The sequence below is a fragment of the Prinia subflava genome, chromosome Z (assembly GCF_021018805.1).
Source record: "Prinia subflava isolate CZ2003 ecotype Zambia chromosome Z, Cam_Psub_1.2, whole genome shotgun sequence".
Lineage (NCBI taxonomy): Eukaryota > Metazoa > Chordata > Aves > Passeriformes > Cisticolidae > Prinia > Prinia subflava.
Window position 1 is genome coordinate 56,376,861 of NC_086283.1, and position 26,641 is coordinate 56,403,501.

The 26,641-nt window shown below is 42.8% G+C and overlaps 1 protein-coding gene across 2 annotated transcripts in view; it reads left to right on the forward strand.

Moving 5' to 3' along the window:
* The window catches only part of ABCA1 (ATP binding cassette subfamily A member 1), a 91,676-nt gene that overhangs the window by 23,438 nt on the left and 41,597 nt on the right, over window positions 1-26,641 (forward strand). For both annotated transcript variants that reach the window (XM_063423801.1, XM_063423803.1), the window contains exons 4-7: window positions 1,238-1,379; window positions 2,224-2,345; window positions 20,581-20,702; window positions 24,750-24,941. In XM_063423801.1, coding sequence (XP_063279871.1) covers window positions 1,238-1,379; window positions 2,224-2,345; window positions 20,581-20,702; window positions 24,750-24,941 — 578 coding nt within the window. The remainder of the gene's footprint in view (window positions 1-1,237; window positions 1,380-2,223; window positions 2,346-20,580; window positions 20,703-24,749; window positions 24,942-26,641) is intronic.

Sequence of the window (26,641 nt, forward strand, 5' to 3'; positions counted from 1 at the left end):
TTTTGGGGGGATGGGAGGTAGAGAATCTGACAAGAAGTAACTAATCTCTTCCAGAAAGCTAAGTGTTTCCAGCAATATAATTGAAAATCATGGGCTGTTGCACTCTTTTCTGTGTATCTCATCTGATTTAAAACCTACAGATTACTGCTTTACTCTTGGAGAAACTGCTGTTCCAAGCATTACTGTGTATAAAAAGTTACCATAAACTCTTGTGTGCCATTCCCGTTTCTGCATTGCTCTGAACATTTTCTTGGCGTTAACAATGTAAAATGAAAGGCATGGAGGACAGAGAAGGTGATTCTCTGGGAAATTTTACAAGAAGAATCTGAAAGTCTTAGCATTCTTCTTCTTGCTCCCTCCTCACCTTCTCCCTAAGCCACTCAGCCAAGAAGAACAAAAAAGCAAAATGAAACAAAAATCAGACAGGTCAGGTAAATAGCTCTTTATTTTAAACAGAGAAGTAGGAGCAAGAGTTCCCTGGGTACTGGAAACGATAAACCTTCATTTCCTTAACTTTTCTCCTGCGCAGAGTCCTTGGCTTTCTCCAGGGAGGGGTGATAAGATTCCCATCTTCCTTCAGCCACCCACATTTATCAGTGTTACTGTAATTTAACAGCTTCGATACTACTTTCATGGGCTTTGGTACTTCCATTGGGGTTGTGGAGGTAGGGAGCCAGCCCCCTGGGTGATTGCAGACATGCTGGGAGGACAAGGTGGGCACAAGAGGGGAAGGGTGGGCACCTGATCTCCAAAGTCTTGAGCTTTGAGATACTGGGAAAGGGGCATAACCTTCCTCTGGGATCCCTTCCCTAGTTGAGGGGTTGAGGAAGCAAGCTCGTTGCAAAAAGCAGCCTGACAGCTTATGCAGGATTATGCAAGGGAGGTCTTTCTTCCCCCGTCACTGGGGGATATGGGATTTAGAGGTATAAAAGTGGCATACTGGTGGAAATCTGCCATGAGTAGTTTGTTACTGCTTTGTTCTTAAACAGGATGTAAGCTTTGGCCCATGACTTCACTAGTTCTTTAGTGGAAAGATTTAGACTACAGCAAAAGATTTGAAAGAGCAGTGTGGAGAGTCTAATGCAAGCTCAGTCCTTCTTAGTGTTGGCTGTTCTTCTCTTTCACAGCACTTTGTGGCAATAACCAGTGCAGGGTTAGCACTGCTCTTCAAGTACAATGCTCTGTAGTAGAGCCTTTATTGTGTGTTTGTCTCCTAACTCCTGTGTTCCCATTCTAGGTCACTTTCCAAATAAAGCTATGCCTTCAGCAGGAACCTTGCCATGGATACAGGGGATCATCTGCAATGCCAACAACCCATGTTTCCGCTACCCAACTCCTGGGGAATCCCCTGGTATTGTTGGAAACTTCAATGCCTCCATGTGAGTCTACTTTTGCCTCATCTCTGTTCTTGGGGAAACATGAGGAAAGAGATGTTTGGAGGTCGCCTATCACTTGTGAGGGTTTTGCAGTTTGTACCACTTCTGGAGTACCAGATTCTTCAGTTACCAAGTTCATAGAGACTAGCAGACAGCTGGTAGGTGTCCAGAATTCCCAAGTCCAAGCACCTGAAGTTTTTGATGAATGAATAGCTTTGCTTGGGTAATAATTGGATCCATTCTCTTATCTGGGCTCAGAATCTGACCCATAAGGAGTAAGGCTTTTTAAGATGCTCTTTTTTTCAGAGCATCTTTTTGCCTGGTTAGTGAACCTCTGAACAGCATAGAGTGAGAGGCTGATGAATAGGTTTAGGAAAAACTCCTGATGTTGATTACCTGTTACTGGCTAACATGATGCAGGAAGCACAGTTTATGGCCAGATTTCCTGTACCTTGCCTTACATTCATGGTGTCAGGAAAGATAGGTTTAATGCAGAGTATAGTGCATCTGCAACCTGGAGAAGCATTTGAAAGGGGCAAGGATATTCTTAAATTATTGTGCTTCTAAGAAGAGGCAGTTTATAGGCAGAAGGAAGCCCTCTGCATTCCAGTCTTATAAATTCTTTCAAATGCATGATATTCCCAGTATAACTTAGATTGACCCAGCATTCACAGACACCTTTTACTAGGCTCCTTGGATTGTCATAGGGTAGTCATTGAAGAAAGAGTTTTTTGTGCTAAAGTGACATAAAGGGGATTAAAGTTTGGAATTGGTATGTAAAATTGTATCTGTGGATGGTGGCTCATGGAGCTAATGACTTCTTAGTTGTTTTTCTGTTTTCCTGCAGCGTTTCCCGCCTGTTCTCGGATGCCAAGAGATTATTGTTGTACAGCCAACAGGACACGAGTATAAAGGATGTCCAGAAGGTCCTGGGAAAACTACGCAGATTGGGAAATTCCTCTGGCTTAGGTAACAGCCTGATAGTAAGAGTCAATATCTGGCCTTGTTAATTCTGTGCACATAAATTTCGGGAATGTGTGCAATTATAACTTACAGCTTATCAAACCTTTTCCAATAGTGCAGAAGTACCTTAAGCCTTTCCTGTGTCAGAGCTTTGCGTGCTTTTTAATTTACTTGGTGGAAGAAAAGAGGCGTGGTAATGCCAAGAACAGCAGCTGTTTTGGATGTGAAACTGTAATCCTGGGTGCGCTGAAGTTAGTCAAAGTGCTTGTTTTCTCAAAGGAGTTGGAGTAGTGTGTCTTTTTGGAAAGCACTAGTTATTTTGATATTTTGTGAAGCAGCGAACACAGTGTAGCTACAATTTAGTGTTCTACCCCCTGAGCTCCAGAGGGAAGTGTGCTGGAAGAACACAGATGGGGAAAAGCTGATGTTTGCCTCCAGTTTACAAACTCAAAGCTGGTTATTATCTGACAATGAAATATCCATTTCCCTTCTTGTGTTTGGTTTTGGAGGGTTTTCTTTGTTGTCGTTGTTCCTATATGCCTGGTGTAGTATACTCTCTGATATTGTCTGGCAGGATTTTGAATGACAGGGTACAAAAGAAAACTGGGGGTCTTTCACAGCCCTATTTTCTGTGAAAAATCAGAATCCTCCGATTTTTATCTTGTGTGAGAAGATGGTGTGCCTTCCCCATCCGGTGCAGAGGAGTGATTGACTAGTGTGAGATCATGTGGGAAGCTTGCAGAGCTGGGACGTGAAGGAGCTCTGTCCAGTCTCAGGAAATGTGGTGGATCTCTTCCTGTTGCCAGGTGTCTCTGATGTGGCACCTTGTAAAAGTTTTTTGGCGTATTCTTCCCTGAAAGATTATCTGTCTTGGCTGCTGTGTTAGTGTGGCATGTGTCTAGTGGGAGTGATGGAAGGTGGTAATGGTTTAGAAAGACATGGGAGCACAGCCATTGAGAGTCTTTACCTACAGGCTTTATGCAGCCTGTAGAGCTCTTTAGACAGAGCTGGTATTTTAGTGTTTTGTGAAAATTGTCCTTGGTTTCACAGCAATAGTTCTTCTTAGCTCTCATTGTTTGAGGATGGCTCAGGCAGGCTGCAGGAAGAAAAATATCTGACCTGGTATGATGTGAATAGTGTCACATGTGTACTGAGCACACTTAAAGCAGAGATGGTGTTTTCATTCTTTTGTGTGTTGCTCAGTGCATTGCAGGTCACTGTGGGATAATCTGTGCTGTTAGTGACAGGCTGGCAGGTATGTGCTCAATGTATGTACAGACATGGACTGTGCGAGGTGTTTGTCTTGGATATTTAACCCACCTCTCTCCTCTTCAGGGTTGTGCAGAGTTCTGATGTGATCAGATCTGCATATAATGCTGTGGTTTACTGACTCTGACCATTAGTTGATACTTGTGTATAAAGGACACTCCTCCTTGCTGAGGAGCTCAGCATCCATACCACCAGGCCTCCTCTCTTTTTACTCAGAGAACTGGTGAGTAGCATTCTCATGCTTTTACCTGAATCTGCAGCAGCTTCAGAAGGTAGAGGATGCAGAGTAAACCCTTTGTGCAGAGATGGACACATAATGAGCACAACCAAAATGAGTTAAGATGACTGTTTCCCAAGAAGTTTAATATTGTTTTCATAGATATCTTCAGTTTTTTTGGTTTGATTTGCTGGGAACAAGCTCTCCCCATCAGAGTGACAGATATTGTTGTTACTGGTTTTACACTTCTAGTAGTAGTGTTTTGCTCTTTAGTAGTGCTACTCTTACACTTTTATTGGCAAGTTAACTCTTCCAAAAAGAGTAGATCCTGGTGTGGTGTTTTATGTTGAGACATGCGGTAAGTGTCAGACATGGACATTTACAAGAACACTCTCAAAGCCATACGTTGAAGTTGTTGCTGCTGGGAAGGTCTGAGGGGGAGGAGTGATTCCAAGAAGAGTTTTGCATGTGGAATACTACACAAGCTGAAAGTTAGAAGGCTCATGTTTCTCTCTACTGTAAAGACTAGTGGACTGATGGCAAAAACAAGCCTCAGACCCAGTCATCACAGATTATATTTCAAATGTGTAATCAAAAAATCAAGCCTCAGTGTCTTTAAAATGACAGAATGTCCATTGTTGGTAAGGGTTTTGGAGAACAAAGCCTGTTTGTCTTTCTCATGCTCATTTACAAAGCCATCCAGCTTGGTGGACCCTGCTGCCCACTCCTTGGTTGTGTGATCCATTCTCTGACAGCATGCATGAAACAACATCCTCTAATCTTAGAAGCACTCATGTATTTTTACTTAGCAGTGCTTAGATTCCTGTGCAAGGAAGGTCAACTCTCAGTTGCTGTTGACGATGAGGTGTGAGAGATACAAATCCTCTTCACTCTGGAGCCTTTCCTCCAGTGACTCTGGGAACCTAAGGAGACAGTAGGAGTGGATGTCAGATGTTAGTGCACCACCCAGCCTGAAAGCACTGTCTTTATACATGTTTCCCCCAGTAGCAGGAGGGCTAATTATTGGTAAGCTAACAATTAAAAACGTTGTGATATCCTGTATGTTTTAACTCTGGCCTGGACCTGAAGCCGTGTGAATTGGTGGTGCAGGCAGGTGAAACTCTGCAGCTTCCCCAGTGGGACGGACTGCATGCTCCTTGGTGTGTGACATGGACTCTGTGGGATTGTCTGCAGCTTCCTTCTTCTGTCACACACTCTTCCCGCTACTTCCTGATGATTTTGAAACACGCTTCCAGGAGCTGATCTAATTGCTAGCATGTAAATTGGAGCTCATGCTAGTCATGCAGAGCATTCATGTCTGTATCTGGCTTCTGATGTCTAAATCAGTTCAGAGAGCATTTGCCAAAGTCCTTTCATTTGAACCTTCTTTAAAACAACCCACACAAATTAATGCTCAAGGTGTGACTCCTAATCATCTGATCTGAAGTTAGGCATGAGCTGAACCTTGGGGACAAGAGACCTACTTAGGATGGCAGATTGCTCATGTTGTGCAAGTCAATGCCTTCGTTAAAGGCTAGGTAGGACACAGAGGTTTTGTTCAGGCCACACTGTTCACTCATCCCAGCAGGCTTTGTATCTTAGGCACTTCTTGATAAGGTGGGAGATAACTCCTCATAACAGGGTTGTTTGTGCAGGAGTTGGAGGAGAAGCAGCAGAGAAGAGCTCTATGTTGGAGAGCAAGGTGTTATCAGTAGGGGATAGTCCAGTGTTGCTTCATGTGGCACCTTTTTTGGCCAGGATAAAGGGCTAAGTGCTGGTGTGAGGGAGTTCAGCATAGGTACTGTCATGCTCTATAGGCACTGCTGTTGTGTGGCTGCTTCCAGCAAGCCCTGAGCAGTGAAATCTACGTGCAGGCACACACATACCTTAACATAATCAATTTTGTGGGCAGGTGCCAGGTGCCCTCTCTGTTCTCGCTTGTTACATCTCTGTCCAGCGATGTCACCAAGGTCTTTAACACTCACGATAAGGCAGAGTGCAAATCAGTACAGAGAGTCAAAGACCTTGGTGACGGCACTTTCAAGAGCATGACAAGGCTACTGGGATTGCCGGCTGCAGTAGGTTTGCATTGCTGCTTGGAGGCACTGAATTTGCAGCTGGCCTCAGTGCCGTTTTATCAGGTTCAGTGTTTGCAAGAAATAAGCTTTTCCTTTGGTTTTGAAAGATGGAGATACAGCTTGCGGTTGAGTCTGAGGCACACTTTCTTTATTTCTTCCTTCTGTCTACAGGACTCCAAAACACTTTGTTCCGCAGTGCCACTGGGAAATAAATTAACAGGTATAATTAAAGCCATCTTCTTTGGTTGTTGCTAAAAATTTCAGATATAAGCCAGCCTGGCTAATATTTACTGCATTGCTCTTAGTTTTCAGTAATCCCAAAGGGCATGTTTCTATTTTTCTTGAAGCCAACCCAACTAAACAAAAATGGAGCAATGAAGTAGGCAGAGGGAAACAAACATCGCTTAAGAAATTGCATCAGATCTCAGACTATTATTCCACATGTGCCCTGCCTGTCCTGCTTGTTTGCTGGATTAGCATTGCTTGTGGTAGAAGATACAAACATCAGCTGGCTGGCATGCTTTGCTGATGTTGCACTCTGCTGCCCAGAGAGATGTTGAGACTGAAGGAGTTTGCAGCCTGTCTGGCCAGTGCTATTAATGCTTCTTTAATTTAGTAGGTAAAGATGGTAGAGGGCTTGAGCTAAAGAACAGCCTTTGGAGAGGTTTTCTGGTGGCTTGTGTATTACTGTGTGATTACAGGGTGCTCAGGGAAACAGGATGTCATACATTATCTGCTAGGTGACATTAAGGTGATGGCTAACTCCCTCCTCAGTGTCTTGTCCCTAACAAAATTAACCCCACACCCTCAAGCTAAACATTCAGATTGATTTTTACACCTGCCTACGCCTGCGTAATTAAATTGGTTTCCTCCCTAACTTCCTTTGGGAAGAATCTTGGCAAAAACCAGCCAGGCTAGAATGAAGACTAGCAGACCATATGTCCGGGTAGCCTTCATGCCCAGAAACACCTGCAAACACCAACTGTGGCAGGGTGGCATTCCTGGTGCTGCACATAAGTACACACCTGGGTTCTCTGATAGTGTGGTCTACACTGATATTCAGGTCCTTGCCTTTCCTTTAGGGCAGGGGAAAAATGTTGCCAAAAATGCTGCCCTGTGGTATCAGTAGAGAGGTCTTGATTTATTGAGGTAGGTAGGAAGGCTACTTTACCTCTTTGTTTTCAGTACCAGTTACCTTGCACTAGCTCTCAGCAGAACTCCCTAGGGCATTCCTGGCTGCTACTGCCTCCCACCAAAGCATCCCCCAGGAAGAGGAGCCTGGGACTGTGTGGGAACCACTGTGATTTCTGCCGTGGTCAGATGCAGCCTGTCACAATGAGCAAGTGGAAGAAGTGCCCAGTGGGTACTTGGGTTGCACAAAGATTGTGGTGTGCCATGTTGATTGGGTAGGAGAGATTCAGGTACACATGGCAGTTTTCCCACACTTGCCTAATTAATTTTTTCTTCAAATCTGTGTGCTGATGAACACACACAGACATGAATGTCCTTAGAGTTTTTTTTAAGTAAATGGAAATTGTTTAGGCAACTGCAGATTTTCTGGAAAAACATTTCGAAAACATTCTTGAAAGGGTGCTTTTAATGCCTTACTACAGGTTGTGGACGAAGTCTCTCTGTGAATCCAATGGGTCTGTTATTTTTTTCTCAACTGATACTGGGAGGCTGACAGTCAAGAGATAAGCAAAGGTAAAAAAGACTTCTTATGGCAGCATTTGTCCCAGGTTTTTTATTGGGTAGTTAGGTGTATAGCTTTAATTAGTTAGATGGCATGATATTTGCATAATTCAGAAAATAGCATCCTGTGACTACAATATAGCTAGATATGGAATTGCCACTATCAATAGATCCACTTCTGCTTTCCTTATTATTTGGAAGCCAAGGATGTGATTAAACTAATAAAATTATCATGATAGAGGTCAAGGTACAAAGATCTGCTGTACTTTAAAATGTGTTTCCAGGAGAATCATACTTGTTTTCCGTGGGACTGTCTGTGAACAGTTGTTAGTATATGACTTTGCTTAGAGGTTGATGTGGATAAACACATGCAGCATAAAATGTATTCAGATTCTCTAGAACTGGGCTTTCTTTTTTTGTCTAAACTTCCTTTGTACAGGGATACTTTTGAAGACAGAAGCTTAGAATTATGCCAGCTTGGATTCCAGGTAGATGTGTATGGATGTAATAGAGCAAGACTGAAATCTCTTTGGATTTGGAATTGAAAAAACATTCGCAGAGTTACGTTAAATCTGGCCTTGCTGTAGTGTCTGGACTATACTAGGTGACAGGAGCTTGAGGAAAACCTTTCTGAGAATCCTGTCGCAGAAGGCTGTTTGAATCCTGTTAAAAAAACAAGGAAAACTGCAAGCTTGTCATCACAAGGCTGCGCTGGCAGTATGGTTACTTTAGAACCAGCTACCCTGATGGTGCCAGTGAACAGTTTGAGTGCGTGTAGGGGAGTCAGCAGCACCGATAACTGCAATTAGCAGCAGAGCTATTCCACTAGATACCAAATTGCAATTTCTAAATTTCCTTCACCTTTATCTTTCTTAACTTGTGTAGATAAGGACACCATGATAAAGAAAACAAGAGTTGCTTACTCTACTTGTCAGTAATTAGTATTAGTGTGTGCTGCAGATGTAGAACCATCTTTAAAAGTTCTGGGTGTTTTCTTTAGTCTTCAGCCTTGCCTGTCTTCACTGACTTTTATTTTAAACCAGCTAATAAAGTGGAGAGTGTTAAGTGAACAGTTAAATCTCTCACACTTTTCTACTATCTCGCTGTTTGTATGTAGCCTTGTCAGTACAGCTTGTTAATGTCAGGACTATGTTGCCAAAAGTTAAGCTGTTTTAGCTTCAATTTGGATTTATTTTCTGTTTTCCACTGCGGCAAATTCTGCATCTGTTTTATTGACTTCTAGTCTCAGAATCTTGAGAAACTGCCTGATTTGTGGAAGATTGCATTGGGTTTATTTAAGCTACAGTCTGAGGTTGGTTGGGACAGCAGGATAGAGAACTTTCCACATAGAGCTTAGTGTTAGTAGTCCCCTAGGAAATTTGTAACACTTATCTGATGAAAAGTTCAGCTTTCTCAGGGGATTTCCATGGGCCTGAGCTCTCATGAGAGTGGAGACTATGAAATTGCCCCATTTGGAAAAAGCCCTGTGCACTTCTGTGTTTTATTGGTACTGAGGCCAGAGTGCCTAATTTGGGTCTGACCTCCCATATCTCTCAAGTTAATATTCAGCTTTGGAGCTGTCTCTAGTAATAATACATTTTATCTTCAGCATGCATTACAAACACTCATTACCTAATTTTTACAGCATTCCTGTGAGCTAAATAAATAAACAGCTGCCCTCATTCTGAAACACAGTAGGATGTGGCAGTTTTCAATGCAGTCAGGACGCAATAAAAGCTGATGGTTTTTAAAAAATGTTCACGATCAATCAAGTTCTTTTTTACACAAGCAAGAGGACAGATCATTGCTTGCCTGATTTGTTTTGAAAATCCATGGCAGTCTTTCATGTTCTATTTAAATATTTTTGGTCATAAAATAAGTGAGTATTAATTCCAGGATCCTGAGTAAAATGGAGCAAAATATTCTGCTACCTGTTGCTGAATTTCTTTGCAGCTTCATTAAAATGTGACATTTTCCACTTCTAACCCTAGAGCTTTTTTGCCATTGCTGTGTTTTATTTAGTAGTTGTGAATTGCTTGAAATATCTTTTTAATTTACTTTATGGGTTTTAAGCTTATGCATTCGTGTATTTTATTTTCAAGATTTCAGTGGGAAAATCCACTGAATTAAATGCAACTGCTGTGGAATTTAAAAATAGGCATACGCTTATGTATTTACTGAGTGTCAATAATTAACAGCGTTTGTTAAAACTGCGTACTGCTTAGGCCTGTGTATCGGGGATCCTCCGTGGATAAAAAATTGGTGTAGCTCTGAAAATTTAGTGGAATCTAGCTCATCTATTAGCTGAAGATCTTGACCTAGCTAGTGTTTTTTTGGTTTTTTGGGGTTTTTTTAATGCTGACCTGGCAGCACTCTGTGTGCTGTATGTGGGGGAGATTCATGCTGTTCTGTTGCACACATCCTCTGTAAACAGCCAGAGTTTCCTTCCCTTTCTAATTTAGCTTTAGTTTTAAGAATGGTGCAATAAAAGACCCTTTGAAAGGATTTAAAATAAGACCCTTTCCTATGAATTTTGGTGTTTTGTGGTGTTTTTTTTTTTGCCCTCCCTGAACCTTCCTGTTCTTCTAAACATATTTTTAGAGGAACATACTACCTGAGGTAGTATTTAGGTGTGTTTTTCTTGACATTGTCAGAAGGTTTATGTAACCACAGATAGTGAGAACTTAATGAGCATAAACTAGAATATCTTTGGAGGTCTTTTCCTTATAGTTGTCAATTCTAACAAGGGCAGCTGAAACATAACTGGACCATATCTGAAGCTGACTGAGCATAGGTATGTGCCAGATGGAGATTTGCTGATGGGGCAAAGACAGCTTACTGCAAAGATAGCAATATCTGAAGTCTGAGTGCCTATTCTGGATTGTACCAAACACCTCCTTAGGAAAGCAGTGCTGCTGCTTACCCAACAAAAAACTCCTTCAGAACAGTAGAGAGAAAAAAAAAGTGATTTTGACACTGGAGACCTGATGTGGATGTCCATTGGAAGTCCATTGTCCCAACAATTCTCACTGTAGCAAGGGCATGACTCTGTGACATGGTCAGGAGCCATCACCTTTGGGTTTACCCTGCTCTGTTCACATGCTTCCTGCCTAGCAGGTAGGGAACAGTCTGCTGTAAAGCCAGAGAACACAAATCAAGACAATGAAGTAGCCCTTTAAGATCCAAAGTGTCTTCACCTACCTGGTCTTTTTCCTTCTTTTTCATGTTTTCGTTGCTGCTACCTAAAAGTGCAAGGAATTTTAGCAGTGTATCCATAGACATAATCCATAAGACCTCTCCAGCAGTACATACTCCATTTTCTTCAGGTAATTGAGAACTCTGTGATTCTGGTACACATAATCAGGCTCCTAAAGTACCAGGAAGCACTGCTCTTCTCTGTGCCTAGAAGTAATCCACCCTTCTGTGTAAAACAGAGTGATGCAAATGCTCCAGGGTGTATTTTCAGCCAGCAAGTTATGTCAGTACCAAAGGGAAGGACTGGTTAGTATATTGACAGTCCAATAGAAAACCAACTGGAAGGATGAGCTCCTGAAACTATCAAGGCAGTGTCTGTTGGGACCATCCTGATGTAGTGTCGTATAGTGTCACACTTAGAATTTGAGAGACATGATTTCCAGCCAAAACTTTATGTGAATTTGGGCAATCATTAGCTACTAAGCATCTGTTTTTCAGTCTTTCCCAAAGAGTGAGAAAGTTCTTCAATTATTCTGAAGAGCTGTTGCTCAACAGTCTGATTTATAGTAGTGAAGGACTTGAATGGTTGAAAAGGTTGCCCTAAACTAGGCGCAGAAAATGTGATCTTTTCTTTAGTGCTGAAGTTTGAGGGTTTTATTCCCTTCCATTGGACCTGAGACTCAAAAGCAAACCCAAACAACTATTCATAAGGATAACTTTGCAGTGACTAACTAAATAGAAGTGTAGGGAGCAATCATGAGAGGTTGAAATAATTTAGATGTAGATATGTTTTCAGTGGAAGTAGACAGGTTAAACTAAGACTTAGGTTAGACTAAGTGCATTATAATGATTGGCTTATTGTTGTTAATCTTCAGCATTTTTTGATTGGTTTTACTCTTTGTTCTGAAGGTGGCTTATGCTGCGGTGTGCTAGATAAGGAGCATTAGGATTTGGCACTGAATTCAGAAGTGTCAGGTCTTCCTGAACATAAAAAAAGTAAGAGCTACAATGATCTGCTGACTGCAGACTTGGTATCTTGCTAAACTTTGGAATAAGTCAGATGTCAGTCAGGTTCCCTGAATTTTTGACAAGTAAGAGGAACAGATATCTGGCAGGATGAGCCTTCACACCCAAGGGAGGGGTAGCTTTTTCTCTTCTCATCAGCCTTTCTGTGTAAGAAGGAACAAATACAAGTGCAGGGCAGTCAGGGTGTGCTTTCATCCTGGGAAGCTCTGCCTGCTGTTTTGCTTAAGGTTCATCATTACCCATGCCAGTTTTGTGGGAGAAGCTCTTCGAACAGGATAGGTTGTGCTGTGATAATTTTCAAATAGGAAGATGCTGCTGGATTATTCTGCCTGCTTGTTTTGAGGGTTGAGAATGATTCTCATATAGGTGTCTTCTGGTTGCATTTGAACCAGCAGTCTCATGGATGCATGCTTTCATAGCCAACTTATGAAAACACTTCTGCTATTAGTAATGGTCACTTAATTAAACTGTCCAGCCCTGCTTTTTCCTAAATTTATGGTCACTTGCTCAAGTACAAGGCATTCTGGACAAGATCCTCCTTGATCACAGCTTACTCTTTCAACTTCTGCTTAGCTCCATGCATTTTTAATAGCATGGTGTCATTCTGTATGTGCTTATGTTTGCCATTAGAATCATGGTATGTGACTGGATGTGTCCACGACATTTGCTTTTCAGTCTCTCTATTGTTTGGGGTCCTTAAATATATTTTACTTTCTGAGCTAATGTTTTGAAACATCTAAAATCTGTATATTATCCGGGGTGTAATATTCCTAGTGCAGAAGGGAGTCCCCATCTTGATCTGAGCTGAGTTTGACCTTTGGAGGGCCTTTGCTATAGTTTATACCATCCCTGAAAGTGTTTGGTTTACCACTTCTGAAAATAATTTTGCCGTAATAATGAAGTATTTTGTGTCATCCCATCTGTGGTCTGTCAGCTCTGTGACTGACAAGCCAATTCAGAGGCTAAGAAATTTGCAGTTTGTCCTCACTTTGTGAACATTAGCTGGAGAATTTTCAACCAGTAGTAATGCCATGCAGTTGAGAGCTCTGCTCAGGATTTGCTTCTTAAAGCAATACAATGACTATTTGCAGGGTGTTTCCTTTAAACCTGCTTACTTTTGTTTTGCACTGTGAGAAGTCTGCGTAATTTCTCTCTGCTTTTCCATTGGCAAGCTCTATTTCATGGTTGTCGGTGCAGATAACAGAATTTGCCTTGCAGTGGGGAAAGCCACGAGAATATCTGCTCTGAGCCATAATGTGGGGCTTAGGGAGATGGTTGGGTGTGCCTCTCCTTAGGCAGGAGCTCTGCAGGCTGTGTTTGCTGCCAGGGCTGTGGTGGCCAGCCTGAGGCTTTTGCCTCTGTGCCTTGTGTCTTGGCTTTCTGACGCAGAGTCTCTCTTGTCGTGTGTGTCATACAGGAAGAGGGCCTGATGGCTTTAGCACAAAACAGCTGCACAAAGGGATGTATTAGCCCTGTGTTTGCTGCTGGCTTCCCACACAGGGCAGAGGTGGGATCTGAGCTTAATGGGCTCTGCATGCCTGAAGTCAGCATACCCCCTGTGAAGGCTAGCTGAGGACTGGTTTGTGTATGTGTGTTAGTACATGCTGAGAGCTGTGCTTTCTGCCAGAGTAATTGTGCTGGACTTCTTTTATATTTAGAGCTCTTCTAAGCAAAAATAATTACTTAGAGAGGAATGGAAGTGGTCCCAATGTTGCGGTCCCAAGAGGAGAGGGAGGACCTGGGCCTGTTGCACTGCATTTTCCTTTATCTCAGGAGAGATGCTAACTGCTGGAGATGGATGGCAGGCTGCCTCCTCTTTACTCACATCACTATTTGGCATGGCAGATATATGGAGATGATGGGCCCTGGTTAATGGGCTGTTCACTTTGGTATTATCTCGTGGCTGCAGAGGCAGCACTGTTTGATGTGTGGTGGTTTCAGAGCAGAGATCTGTAGCCTGCTATGAAAACAGGCCAGCCCATGGCTGAAGAAGGAACAGCACTTGGACTGTGAGCAAATTAGGAGTGTATTTTCACACTAGTTGATCCTGCACAACAGGCCTGCTGAGCTGCTAGATTTCTTGTAAGCAAATCAGGGTATGCCTGTCCAACTTATTCAGAGGACAGTTTAGCTCTTGCCAGCATTAATAGGTACACAGGCAGCTCTGAGAGCTGGTCTCACCTCACAGGGGCAAGGCTGCCTTAGAGGAAAAAGAATTCTTAAAACATCTCAACTGCTAAAAAAGCCAAGAGAAAAGAATCTTAAAAAACATTATCATGCTTTTTGGATGTGTTGTCCAAGGTTAGGAGTATAATGAAACCTTGAGGTGAAAGGTGGAAACTTGTTTCACCTTTTCAAAGGTGAAAACTTGTTGCCTTGCCCAGCACTGTGAAAAGTTTGCTTTTCATGTCGTCAGTCAGGGTCATTGGCTCACTAGGGTACACTGCAGTACCATGGTTCATCATTAGCAGATTGCTGTTTCCTCTGGATGGTTGTCAGTTTGCTCTGGATGGTCATAAAATTACAAGTCATTTAGTCTTTGGTTCTGCTGTTGAAATTATTTGAGAACCCGTTTGGTTTTTTTTTTTTATGGGAAGTAGCTGCAGACATCTTTTGTCAGTAAATCACAGTGATAGGTAATGAGTGTAAAAATCATACTGTCACCTATTCAAGAGGAATATTTTCCAGGTAATTACAAATTAATACAAACTTCCAATGTACAAGGTAATTCTGTGGCAGCATTTGATTTGTCTGCCATGGTCATCTCACCACGTAAGGATTTCCTAAAAGACAGGTTTCTAGCCAGAATCTTTGTAGTGGTGCTACCAGTAAGTGCTCTCAACTGCTGGAGCTTCTGCTCTTCTGCTCACTTCAGCATCTCCATGGACTTGTGTTGTCCAAATCTCCTGTTTCTGGAGGTATGATCAGTGAAGGAGCAGTGCCCTGGGTGAAGCAGGCCTGTGTGACCAGGGTGCCTTGTGACCTTGTTCTCCAGTCATGCCTGGGCACAGTTTTGCACAGACTTGACAGCCAGCTGTGCAATCGGGCTGGGCCTTCCCTTTCTGTAGAAGTGCAGTTTTACTGGAATGGGGAATTGTGAATCTGAAGTTTTTGAACAGGAACAAGAAAGTACCTTGTTTACTGACTTGATATTCTTCCTTGCTTTTTTCCTTTCATTAATTGGTCAAGACAGGTGCTGAGCTGGGAATACAGTCTCTTTTTTTTTTTTTTTTGTCTCCTTTGGGCGCTTGTGGAACCATGCTGATTCAGAAAAAATAAGCTAAGGTGTCTCATGCTTCATCCTATCCCACTGTTTCTTCTTGCTGTGATGCCTTAGTTGCTGTTACAAAAATGATTGGGTTGCCCTACGAGCTGTCTCTGTGGTAAGAAATAAGGGTCAGAATTTAGTACCAGCTTCTGTGTTGGGTTGATATTTGGCTATGATGAATACAGGCTAGCAAGTCTCCCCAGCTGCTATGGGTATAAAGAAGGTAATGTAATTGTTTTCACTTTTGCATGTTTAATCAGTAGAGAGAAAACTCCTGATGAAAAAAAGCTATGTCTGTATATCAGACATATTGCCCTGCTTTCCTCTTAGCTGCTGAATTAACTTAAGGCATGAAACTCCTTCTCCCATTCCCTTAATTTGTTTTTTATAGGGATTTAAGGTATGTGAAGCTGGGAAGTAAGTCTGACTGTCACAGTGTTTCCATTGAGATTGTTAGCTTTAAAGTCGCTGAAAACCTGGTACATTGTAGATTATGGCCAGAAACCCCACAAATTAACAGGAGACTTGGTGAGCTTTGTACTCTACAGTGGACTGAGATAACATTGAATACCATTTGCATGCCTTTTATTTTTAGAATGCAGTGTTCAGGATATGAAAAACGTAGCGACAATTTCCGTGGGGTTCTCTTTTCCCACTCTGCTCTTTAATTTTAAAAGACAATGCACCGTTAAGTTTCTGAAGGAAGGTATGAGACCTCTGTGCTTCTCAGTGAAGGAAGAAAGAATGGAAGAGAACTTTGAGAAGAGTCTTGTCCTGGAACCTGCCCCTAGAAGCTTTTTTTTTTCCACTTGTCTGTAGATCTTCCCAGTGCAGTTGGAAATTGTCACTGCTCACTATGGGACCTGTTAAGATCATAACTGTAGGAAGATCAGCAAATTAAAACTGATTCCCAGCCGTGGCTTCTCTTGCCCTTTGGCCCACCTTTTTGAGCTTTTGAAAGTAACTGGGGAAGTGTTTCTGGAATGAAGAAACTAAAACCCGGTGGCTTTTGGATCACAGATACTTCCTTCACTGCACAATCAGTGTTCAGTTCTCGTCTGCATGGAACCAGAGACCCCCACATGGCACTGATTTGCTATTTTTTTATAATGCATATTTTTATTTTGATGTTCATTTTAATCAGTAATATAGCAACACAGAGGTTGTTTTTCTTCACTAATTCATGTGATTGTCTTGAACTCTTTGAATACATTTTTTGGGTTTTGGGTTTGGTTTTTTTTTGTCACAAAGATTTGATTCTTAAGCAAGGACTGACTGGCCTACCGCTGTGCCCAGACATGAAGGTTCTGGAAAAGGTTAGGTTATCAGTAAAATGTAAATTTTAGGATGTAATACAGTGCTACAGTAGGAGATGCTCTGCGATTCAAAAATCTGAAAGTTTCTGGTTTTGATGCCCAGAATGCAGGTTCATTTGAACTGTGTGGAAATGAGGGACAGCTGTGCCTTTTATAAAAACAATATCTGTTAAATGCTGCCATGTGTGATTGTCTAATCCTGACTGGTGACTTCAGAGAGGAAGGGATGTTTTGTGGTTAAGGCACAAGCCCTCCAGGTCTGGGAGTTCTCAGTTGTGCTGGAAGCTTCCTTATGTGATCATACAAAGGATCTTTCTCCCTGTTCCACATGGGATATGGACGTCTCTTCTGCTTGTTTCATGTGGATGCGAATGGTCTCCCGTTGCATTGTCGTACTGTGCCCAAACTGGAGCCAATTACAACAAAGACATTTCAGCCCTGCTGTTGGTTTTGGGGGTTATTTGTATGGTTTATAAGCAAAGGTCTCTGTTGTCTGCTGTTGTTCCCTTGATGTCAGGACTGAAACTGCAAAAGTAGTCTGCCATGGGGAAAAGCTGTCTCAGTATTATTTCTGCTGACTATCCCACCACTGAATCAGCAAGATGGTTCACATCAGATTTGACAGTCTTTGAGTGTGTTTGCTCAGTCTGACCTCGAATTTATCTCCCCATTTGTGCCTAGGGCTTGGCTTGCTTGCTGGGGCCTATGGCTTCAGCCAGGAGGCCAAACCCTGTGCTGGGGTTGAGGGAGCCTCAAGCAGGGCTACAGCTCCCTTGGTTCTCTGTTGAAGGTGAAGGGGGGGCAAAGAGAGGCTGCATGTTCATGTCAAAGTACTTGGAGAGTCTGGTCTCCAGTGTGCTGCCTGGCATTTATCTGTGCCCACCAGCTTGCAGTGGCTGCCTGTAATGGTGGTCTTGGCCACTCTCAGTCAAGAGAGGAGACGTGCAAGTTATATCATGTTTGAGCTGACATTTTGTCTCGTGTGTTTGAGTAACTTGATAGTGTGTCTAAATTTTTATGGCAGGAAAATACTGCAGTAGTAGGCTCGTGGTGGTTCTTCCACTCCAAGTGTTTGCATTATTAAGTAGCCTTGGTATTACCCTTCCAAAGACTTGCCTGTTTCTTTTGCTTTCTATTTTTGGAGGGGTTTTTCTAAGTAATACTCTTTTATTTCCTTAGGCCCTAGTGGGCAAGCAGTCATCTTGGATGAGAATGACTGTTTTCAAGGGGAAACCTCTGTTAACTCTTGACTTTTTAAAGTATCCAGAGAAAGAATTTAGCTGCATTGCAGGGTTTGGTGCTTTGTGGTTTCGTGTGCAAGCTGTTATGTATGCCTCCCTGTTCAAGAGAGATTGCATAAGACACTGACCCACAAGTCCTGGAAGTAGGACCAGATGGGGTGGGGAGAAAATGCATGGTGCAAAAGGCTGGCTGTGTGCTTAGAGCGCTGCAGCCAGGATGGTGGTGTTAGATTTGGTGCCTTGGTCTTGCAGACCTTCCACATAGGGTCTTGGGTGATGATCACAGCTTCATGATCAGCTGTCTGGAAGCCAAACACTGCCCTATAGTTCTGGTAACCTTATTCTGTTTCCTTTATGGTTTACTCCAAATGATGATGAAAACTTGTTCAGATGTTTGTAGGAGTTCCTTGGAAGGCATCATTGATTTTCAGCAAATCCTAGTGCTGAGCAAGTCTAAAAAAGCTCGTCATGGCAAAAAGGGCAGGGGACGAATGCTCTGCTAATGCTGGGCTGGTTAATTACAGCTGTGAAATATGGTTTCTTTGTTACTCCCTCTCATGATTACAGGGAGGTCGGCAGGAATCTCAATATAGTTCAGGTTGCATTGCTGCAATTGCCTATAGAATATCTCCTTGACTATGAAAATCATGCCTCCTTATGGCGCAAAACCTCTGAGCCCAAACCCAGATGAAATAGACTAGCCAAACCAAAAAGCAACACATCCCTAGGGAAACAGAAAAGTGGAAGAATTATTGCTTGGCTAGCTTTTTGGGAGGGGCAAAAAAAAAAAAAAAAAAAAAAAAAGGCATGTGGCCCTTTAAGAGAAGCTTGAAAAAAATCTTAAGTAGGGGCAGATTCAATGATAAAGCTTGCAAACATCTGATCTCTGCATGCCAGTGTGCCTTCAGTCAGCTACCCTTTGTCCATCTGACTTTCTGAACAGTTGATGATCTCACCAAAAAATAAACAGGCTGCAGAAGTGTTTAGGGAGTTTGGCACATGTAGGAAGTAACCAAGGAATCAGGGTGGGGGAAGGTTTTCCTCTACTTGCAGTGAAGGAGGGTGCTTTAGCCTCTGCTGGAAAGAGGACGGTTTTATGCTATTGCAGGAGCCAGATCTTTTCCCAGCCTTTCCCTGGGAAGGGAGTGAGGGTGATGGTGGATTTTACTAGCAGGGTTCAAGTGGGGTGTTTGCACGGTGTGCTCAAAACCAGCATATTCATGAGTGGTCCTGCTGCGTGGGAGAGAGGAGGGCGAGGGAGAAACCTTTGCCCCAGAGTAACCTCCGCGTTGCCTCAGCTGAGGCGGGTGATTTACGTTTTCGTGTGGAACAAAAAGGCAGCGGGGAATTTGTAACTGGATATGTAGATGAGGGAGCAATGACCGTCAGTAACCCCGTGTACTGCGTGCCTCAAGAGCAGAGCGCGTGGTTCCTCCCCGTGCCGGCTCCTCTGCCAGGACTGGGCTGGGAAGCAGAAGTGGCACCCGAACCGCTGTTCTCCCTGCCACCCCTGGTGGCACCCTGAGTGCAGACCATACTTTTTCCTGATGGGGCCCATTTGTGACAGCATCACCTGCCCAAGCTAAGCCAAATCCACCCCTTACAAAACCAAAGCAAACCAACCAATCGAATAAAAGCAAACAAAACCCCCCAAACCAACTAACCAAAACCTGAAGCCAAACCAAAAAACCCCACCTGCATAAGAGGTGGGGGGAGAAGGTCCTTACAGCTGTCTTCTATTGGAGGGGAAACGTACAAGCCCCTCATTCTTCCATATCATTACTTTGTCTTTAGAGCTCACTGTTTTCCACTATTTGCCCTGGGTTGCAGCATCCTGTCTTCCTAAAGTAGAAAATAGATCATGACACCTAGCTAGCTGTCTTACCCACCGTGGTAAAGCCTATAGGACTTGGTCTCTCACCTCCTCCTGGCATAGGTGCTTTGCTCATCACTTCTTGTTTAAGCATTGTGGAGGTAGAATTGTGCTCTCTCTCTCTTAAAGAAAACCAAATGAAAACTGAGCACTGCTCCCCTCCACCCCTCCCCCCCAGAAAACCCCAAACAAACCATAAAGAAACCAAACAACCCAAAACACAAAAAATCAAACAAAACCTCCCTCAGAAGCAAACAAACAAAAACACACAAACAAAAAAAATTCCACGCACAAAACCCCACAAAAACCCCCAAAACAGTGTCAGCTGTGAGAATCAGCTTCTGAAGATCCAGTTTTGTAGACTTTAATAGTGTGCTTGGATTATAATTTCCAGATGGTTCCCCTCTGCTATGACGTAGGTACAAATTTGTTTCAAAGTTGAGAGCTGAAATGCTGATGGCTTGAGAAGGTGAGGCACTGGGGAAAGAAAGTACAAAAAATGCTGCAAATGTATTTTTGAATTCCAAGTAGCTATGATTGTTTCCTAGATCTGCATGCTTCTGTATCATACCTGTGTGTCTGCATATGTCAGGCTTTGAAATTTATGGTAGAGTACCTCAGCTGTTAACATAATTAACTAAAGGCTAGTAAATCCCTCAGTGGTCCATGCACCAGCTCAGTCCTATGTTCAGTAACAACACAGGGATTAAGTGCTAATGCTGTGGTAGGTTTCAGATCAGTGGAGCAACTTAGTGTGCCTTGTTTCTGTGTATGAGCAAATTGACCTGAAGTAATCATATTAATGGGAGTTGGTTTTGAAGGCTGATTGCTTTTTTTGTTGTTGGTTTTTTGAGACCAAGACATTGTGGATTGACACTTCTGAAGCCTGCCAAGTTTCAGAGAACTTTACCAGCAGCTCCTTTTCCTTTTGCGTTATAATTTGTGTAATTCCCTCTCCCCTCCTTTGTCAGCTTGACTTTTCCTGTTCAGTGCTCTCACATGAGTTTTCTTTTGGCTTTGCTGTGAGTGCTGTGACCAGAATTTTGCTTGTTTTGTCATTTTGTAGACTTGAAACTTCGGGATTTCCTGACTGACAATGAGACATTCTCTGACTTCCTCCGTCGTAATGTGTCCATGCCACCATCTGCAGTAGAAGAGCTACTGGGGGCAGGCATCAACCTCCAGCAGGTAAAGAGTACTTTCAACTCCTAACATAATGCTCATCTATTGTTTATTTAGCTGTAGTGCCAAGATCCACAGTGCTGGATCTCTCTGTGCTAGGTGCTGTAGAAACACAAGAAACACAGAAGAAAATGTATTCTCCGCTTCTCTCTTCCCTCTTGCCCTCAATTTACTGACTTAGATGATCTTGGGCTGTAAAAGGACACTGGGAACCCTTGTGCAGATGTTTCAACCTGCATAAGAGAATAGTATCCTCATGCTAAACTGATTTTCTTCCTACCTTTTTTTTTTTTTTAGTGGAAATAAAACATTAATTAAGCTGCTAGCACTGTTCTGACTGTTTTCAATCTCTCAGCTTGAACTGGAGCAGGATTTCTAGGTCTTGCCATGTCTTACATTGCTGTGCAGCAGAAGGAACTCTACTTTTAGGTTTGTGGCCAACACATCAAGACAGACACATCATAAATGACATAATACAAGAGTCCTGGTGTCCTGAGCACTCCATGATTGCAGTCACAAACATAGCTGGCGGTGACAGTGGGCTAGAGCCCCGTCTTGTAATGGCTGTCCATTGTCAAGCTTGTAACATGTTTTTTGCTAGGCTTGATGAATTAGTCCACCAGCATCCTTTCTAACAAAGAAATCAGAACTGACTTCAAAGAAAGACCTAGGGTTCTCTTGAAAGAATGCAAAAGATGGTATGCAAAAGGAGGAGGAAATCCATTTTGATCCTCAACTCCATATCAGATCTTTCCATTGAAGTGGAATGGATTAATTGTCCTTTTAGTCTTTGTTTTCCTGTAGTTACAGATGCTGTCCCTCTTTGCACACGTTGTCTTGCTTTTCAGTGAACTCTTTCAAGCCATCTGTTTTAGTAGAGTTTGATAAGTTATCCTACAAGTTAAGGATACATTCCACTAAAAAGTGTAAAGCAGAGACAAAATTCTTACCCATTTTAGGCTACAAGTTTTGTTTTAATTGAAACTGATTAGACTAAGACAGAATTATGCTACAGATGATTTTGGGAGGGTAACTGGAAGACTGCAGCAACAGCAGTCTCGTAATCGTGCCTAAGTTAGTGGGGAGGCAGAAAGATTTTCAAACAGGCAAAAAACCTCACCATACATTGTGTGACTGCCATACTGTATTGCTTGTGTATGGAAATGGAAGGAGGAAAAGCTTTAGCTTTTCTCTGCCTAATGTGTCTGAAGAGTGGTAAAAGGCTGGTCAGTCACCTAGTTCTTCCTTGAGTGCTTCAAGCTGTGCTTTTGTGTAATTATTGAGCTGATTCTGCTAAAGCACTGGGAGTGATGCTGCTAAGTGATAACAGCATTCTGTGCTCAGGGATGGCAAGAAGAGCTAATCTGAGCATCAGAACATTAAGCTGCAGAGCACTGGCCCACCAAATTTTCTTTTAGCACTTTTCTAATACAGATGATAATGAGAGATGCAGACCTCTCCCTTCCTGCAGAATGACTTTATCTGACTCACAAAATGGATGTCTTTGATTTTGCTGGAGATCTGGTTTGGAGATCTGACCTTGCTGCTGAGTTGACTGGTGACTTTAGTATTAATAGGCAGTATTTGTTAGGTCTCTGAATGAGTGGTTCACAGCTTCATCCAGAAGTCATATAGTAAAAGGGCCTATCCAAAGTATGCCAACCTTCCACAGAAAATACAGCCTTCTTCTGCAGTCTGTTGGTGTCCTGGGTTATTCAGCAAGGCTGGAAGTTATGATACCCAGTCAAGTAAGGAACTGAAGTTGCCAAGAAGATGGGACTGCTCACCAAAGTTACTGTAGTGACAGCACTCCAGCATGTCCAGCAGGGTTGTGTATCCATCATACTGAAATTAGTGCAAACAGGTAACAGTGACCAAAGCCTTGTCTGGATGGGCATGTTGCTTCCTGGGGCTGAGTGGTTCAGCCTTGTGTTTTTCCAGCAGTGGCAGGTGTGCTCAGAAGGGTGTGGGATTTGGAAGGTGCCTGGGTCAGCAGTGGGCAGGCAGCTATGCAATCAAGTCTGGTATGCTGCTGTTGCACAGGTGTGGCCAGACAGCTCTCCTGTGGCTTGGAACTGGGAATAGGTCCTGTCTCTCTGAAAAGCTGAAGGCTCAGTGAGGTCCTGGGCCCGTGCTGCAGCATGATGCATTGAATAGCAATGAAGAATAAATAGTAATGGCCAGTGCGTATTCTGCTTGGAACAAATCTGTTTCATGAAGCAGGAAGAGTCCCAAGGAGAGAATTGTATGACATATAAGGACAGAGCAATTACCTATGACTACTTTCAGGCATGAGCCTGGCATTTTGAGAGTCCTTAGGGGACTAAACCTGTCATTTAGGATGTATTTTTGCCTTTGAAGACATCATGGGTTCAGATGACTGCAAGTGGTTAAAGAACTTGCTGATTTGGTAAGACTGAGAGTTTCAGTCAGGGTAGAGTGGATAGGTGGAGTGTTTTTTCTAAGGTCTCAGGCTAGGTACCTCAGTGCTTGAAAAGAGCAGCTTCTCTCCGAAAGAGTATATAAAATCTGGGTGAAAAAGTGGACATTTTCAGAGTGGTGGAAAGTTGGTCACCTTTACTTTTTGCGAGTGAACACTGAGGCACTGGTTTTTCCATATGTCCACCCAGGGAAGCTTGTTCTGGGAAAGTTATTTCAGTGCCCCACAAATATCTCCATTTCAGTGCCCCACAAATATCTCCTTTTCAGCATGGCCATAGTAGTAGTATCTGGTAGTAGTATCTCTGTTGGCAAGAGCAAAAGTACCTCAAATTTTCAAGAGGCAAATCTTTTTGATGTGAGAACTGTGTGGCATTGATAGATCCTATTTTTGACATATGGATACAGACCAAAGTTAAAGGTTTGCATGAGTATTGCATTAAAAATCCCTTCTCTCTCCTGTCAGTTCCATTTGCTTGTTTCCTGACTGTAATGCACTTTTTCCCCCAGGTTGTGCATACGCCTTTGGTTTTGACAGGTGAAAAATTTCAGACTTACCAGCCTGGTTCAGGAGCTGCTAACTCTTCTGGAATTTAGATCAATCCTATTTAGTTGTTGTTGTAGGTTGGGCAATGCACACTGGGTCTTACAAAGTGACTGAAAGATGAAATTAAGTCCACAGCTGTTGTTACCTGTGCATTTACAGTAAAATGGTTCCATCTGTCTAGCCCCAAGGCAAACAAAAATTTATTTCCAGGAGTAGACTCTGGATTTTTCCTTGTTTATCACCTTTGAGAAGTATGCAGCTTTTTGACATGGACTTTGTTGTTCAGCAAACGTGTAGTTGGTAACTGACCTTATTAAAAGAATTTGTTTATCAGGTCTGAAACAGTCTGGTGATAACACAGAGGGATTTTATCAATTTTGTTAATAAGGTGATTGCATGTGGATTAGGAAACATTATTGACAAGGGAACCATTACCTTAAGAAAGTATGCCTGTGAAGGAAGACTCCAGGATCTTATCTCTTTTGTTGGAGGCAGTAAGATAACTTTTTTTGCTGATACATTATCTACTCAAAAACACTGCAAAATGTGTGTCTCAGCAGTTAGTGGGTAGAGACTTCAGAGTTAAGGGAGATGATTCTGAATCATTACTGCATAGAAAATGTGGCTGGCAGATACGTCTAAGTAGTTTGGGACATAGATCTTTTGCCCTTCACATAGATTTGTCAGACTTGTGTCTGGTCACAAGCCTTGTTTTTCTCTGTGGCTCAGTTCCCAGAAGACTGAACGTTAGGCAATGCCTGTACCCTTGGTTGGAGGAAATGGCTGCTGTGGAGGACAGGATCACTGCTGCTTTGTGCATATTTGCGGGGAAGTGAAGAGACCTGCCTCCCCCAGGACTTCTCTCCCATGTTTTCAGCAGGGAAGGGTTTTTCTTGGAACTAAGTTGCATATGAATCAGGGCTACTCAACATGTAGAGAACAATGCCCCCTCACCTCTGTCTTGAAATGTTATGAATGATTTGCTTTGTCTGAGCAATAACCTGAGCAAAGTTCTTTTGTTGGAGTCTTAGATGAAGCAGACTTACATGCTTTTCCCACTTTCACAGGTTGTTGTGTCTGGTTACCGAATGAGACTGCGAGATCTCTGCAATAGCTCAACCTTGTCTGAATTTCTTACGACCCAAAATCAGACAGCAGCCACAGACTCTGAAGCCTTCATTTGCTCCTTGTCAAAGGAAAAACTCCATGCAGCTGAGCAAGTCTTCCGTGCTAACCTGGATCCTTTGAAGCCTCTTCAGGTGAGTTCACTGGCCCACCAGTAATAGTCTGTCACTGACACAGTGACGTTTTCCATGTCTTTCAGTCTAGGAACTCATCCTTGCATTTCCATAACTACTTTTAGAAAGAAGAAGGATGGTTGGTCTTTGTCGTGGGAGCACGAGCAACATCGCTTCTTCCTGTTGTTCTTACCCTTCCTGTTCAATCTGTGACTTGCAGAGCATGTGTGTGGTCTGCAGTTCAGTTTGTCAAGAGGAAAGCCTTTATGCTGCACAATAACAAAAAGGCTCTTGGTTGTCCCTGTGTTTCAGTCAAATGCTGCATCTTGGCTGGAATGAGCCCAGATATAAGCCTGGCTTGTGCTGAGCACTGGAACCACTGCCCTCTGCCCTTAGCATGGGGCCACCAAGTGCAGGAGTTTCTAGCCACTGACAGGCCACAGCCTTTAAGCAGTTTTAAATCATGTGAAGTGAGTCAAATTTTAAAGTCCTGTTTCAAAAATTACCCGACTGAATGGGTATTGGAAGAATTCATTGAACTTCAAAAAAACACATTATTTACAGGGTGACTGGAGATTAGAGCAGACTTGGATCTAGGAAAATCCAGTGATGTTTTGCTACAGATCTGCAATGTCTGTTAAAATATGGAAGTTTGAGGAATTCAGCGCTGGAAATGACAGAGTGAAGAAAGGGCCACAGAACCACCTCTGTTACCCAGTGAAACAAATATTCTATTGTCTGCTGTGTGAGTTTTGAGATTTGATGAGCTGTTCAGTACTCAGAAGTCATGTATCACTTGCTTGGCTTTGTCCCCAGTCAAAGAGGGTCATTATCGAGTGCTGGAATCATATTACTCTCCTGCACACCATGTAGTGGTCAGTGACTTCTTCTGTCCACAGCTCATCTTCTGTTTTCCACATGTCCTCCATCGGCACTTTCTTTCCTGCTGGAAAGAGCAAGACAACCTTGTAAGCAGTAGGAGATGGGGTAGCTAGGACATGGGTAGCAGCACGAAAATTGTAACAAATATGGGCTGTTTAGAGAGGAATGGCTATAACTTGTTTCTTCTCTTCAATTGTATGTGTATGTGCACATGTTTTATTTTAAACCTTTCAAAGGTGCTAAAATTTGGGGGTCTGAGGGGGTTGAAAATAGTTAGCTATTGTACCACACAGAACTGGTTTTCTGGGCCCTGTGGAGACAAAATCTTGCTTTTCTTATTTATGGAAGCCTTCTGCAGGTTAGCTGACAGAAGCAGGTACTGAGTGTTCTTAGGTCTATATTGCTGGCTGGTGAAAGGAAACACTCATAAGCCAACTCTGTGCCTCTTGGCAACAGCAGTATAGATATAAGACATTATGTGCAGTTTTGGGGGGCTTCTGAGAAGCTGGCTCATGATCTTGTGTTCAAGGGGAAAAAATGCTGAGGTCCAGAAGCCAGCAGCTCTAAACCTGCTATGCACTGTTGTCTGTAAAGGTCCACAGTTTTCCTCAGAAATGTGTCCCAGTGTATCCTGTAGCTGTGTGTGAAACAAAAACTAACTCACTTCAGTGTGGCCAGGCAAAAAGTATAAATAAACGGTAGGATCGAACCCAACACATTTGAAACTTAGTGTCTTTAGAGGCTAAAAAGTGTCCTGACCTGCAGTAACATCTTTGAACAAAGAGGGAACTTTCTGTTTGAGAACAAAGGAGGCTTTTGACACAGCTTATTGAAGGCGT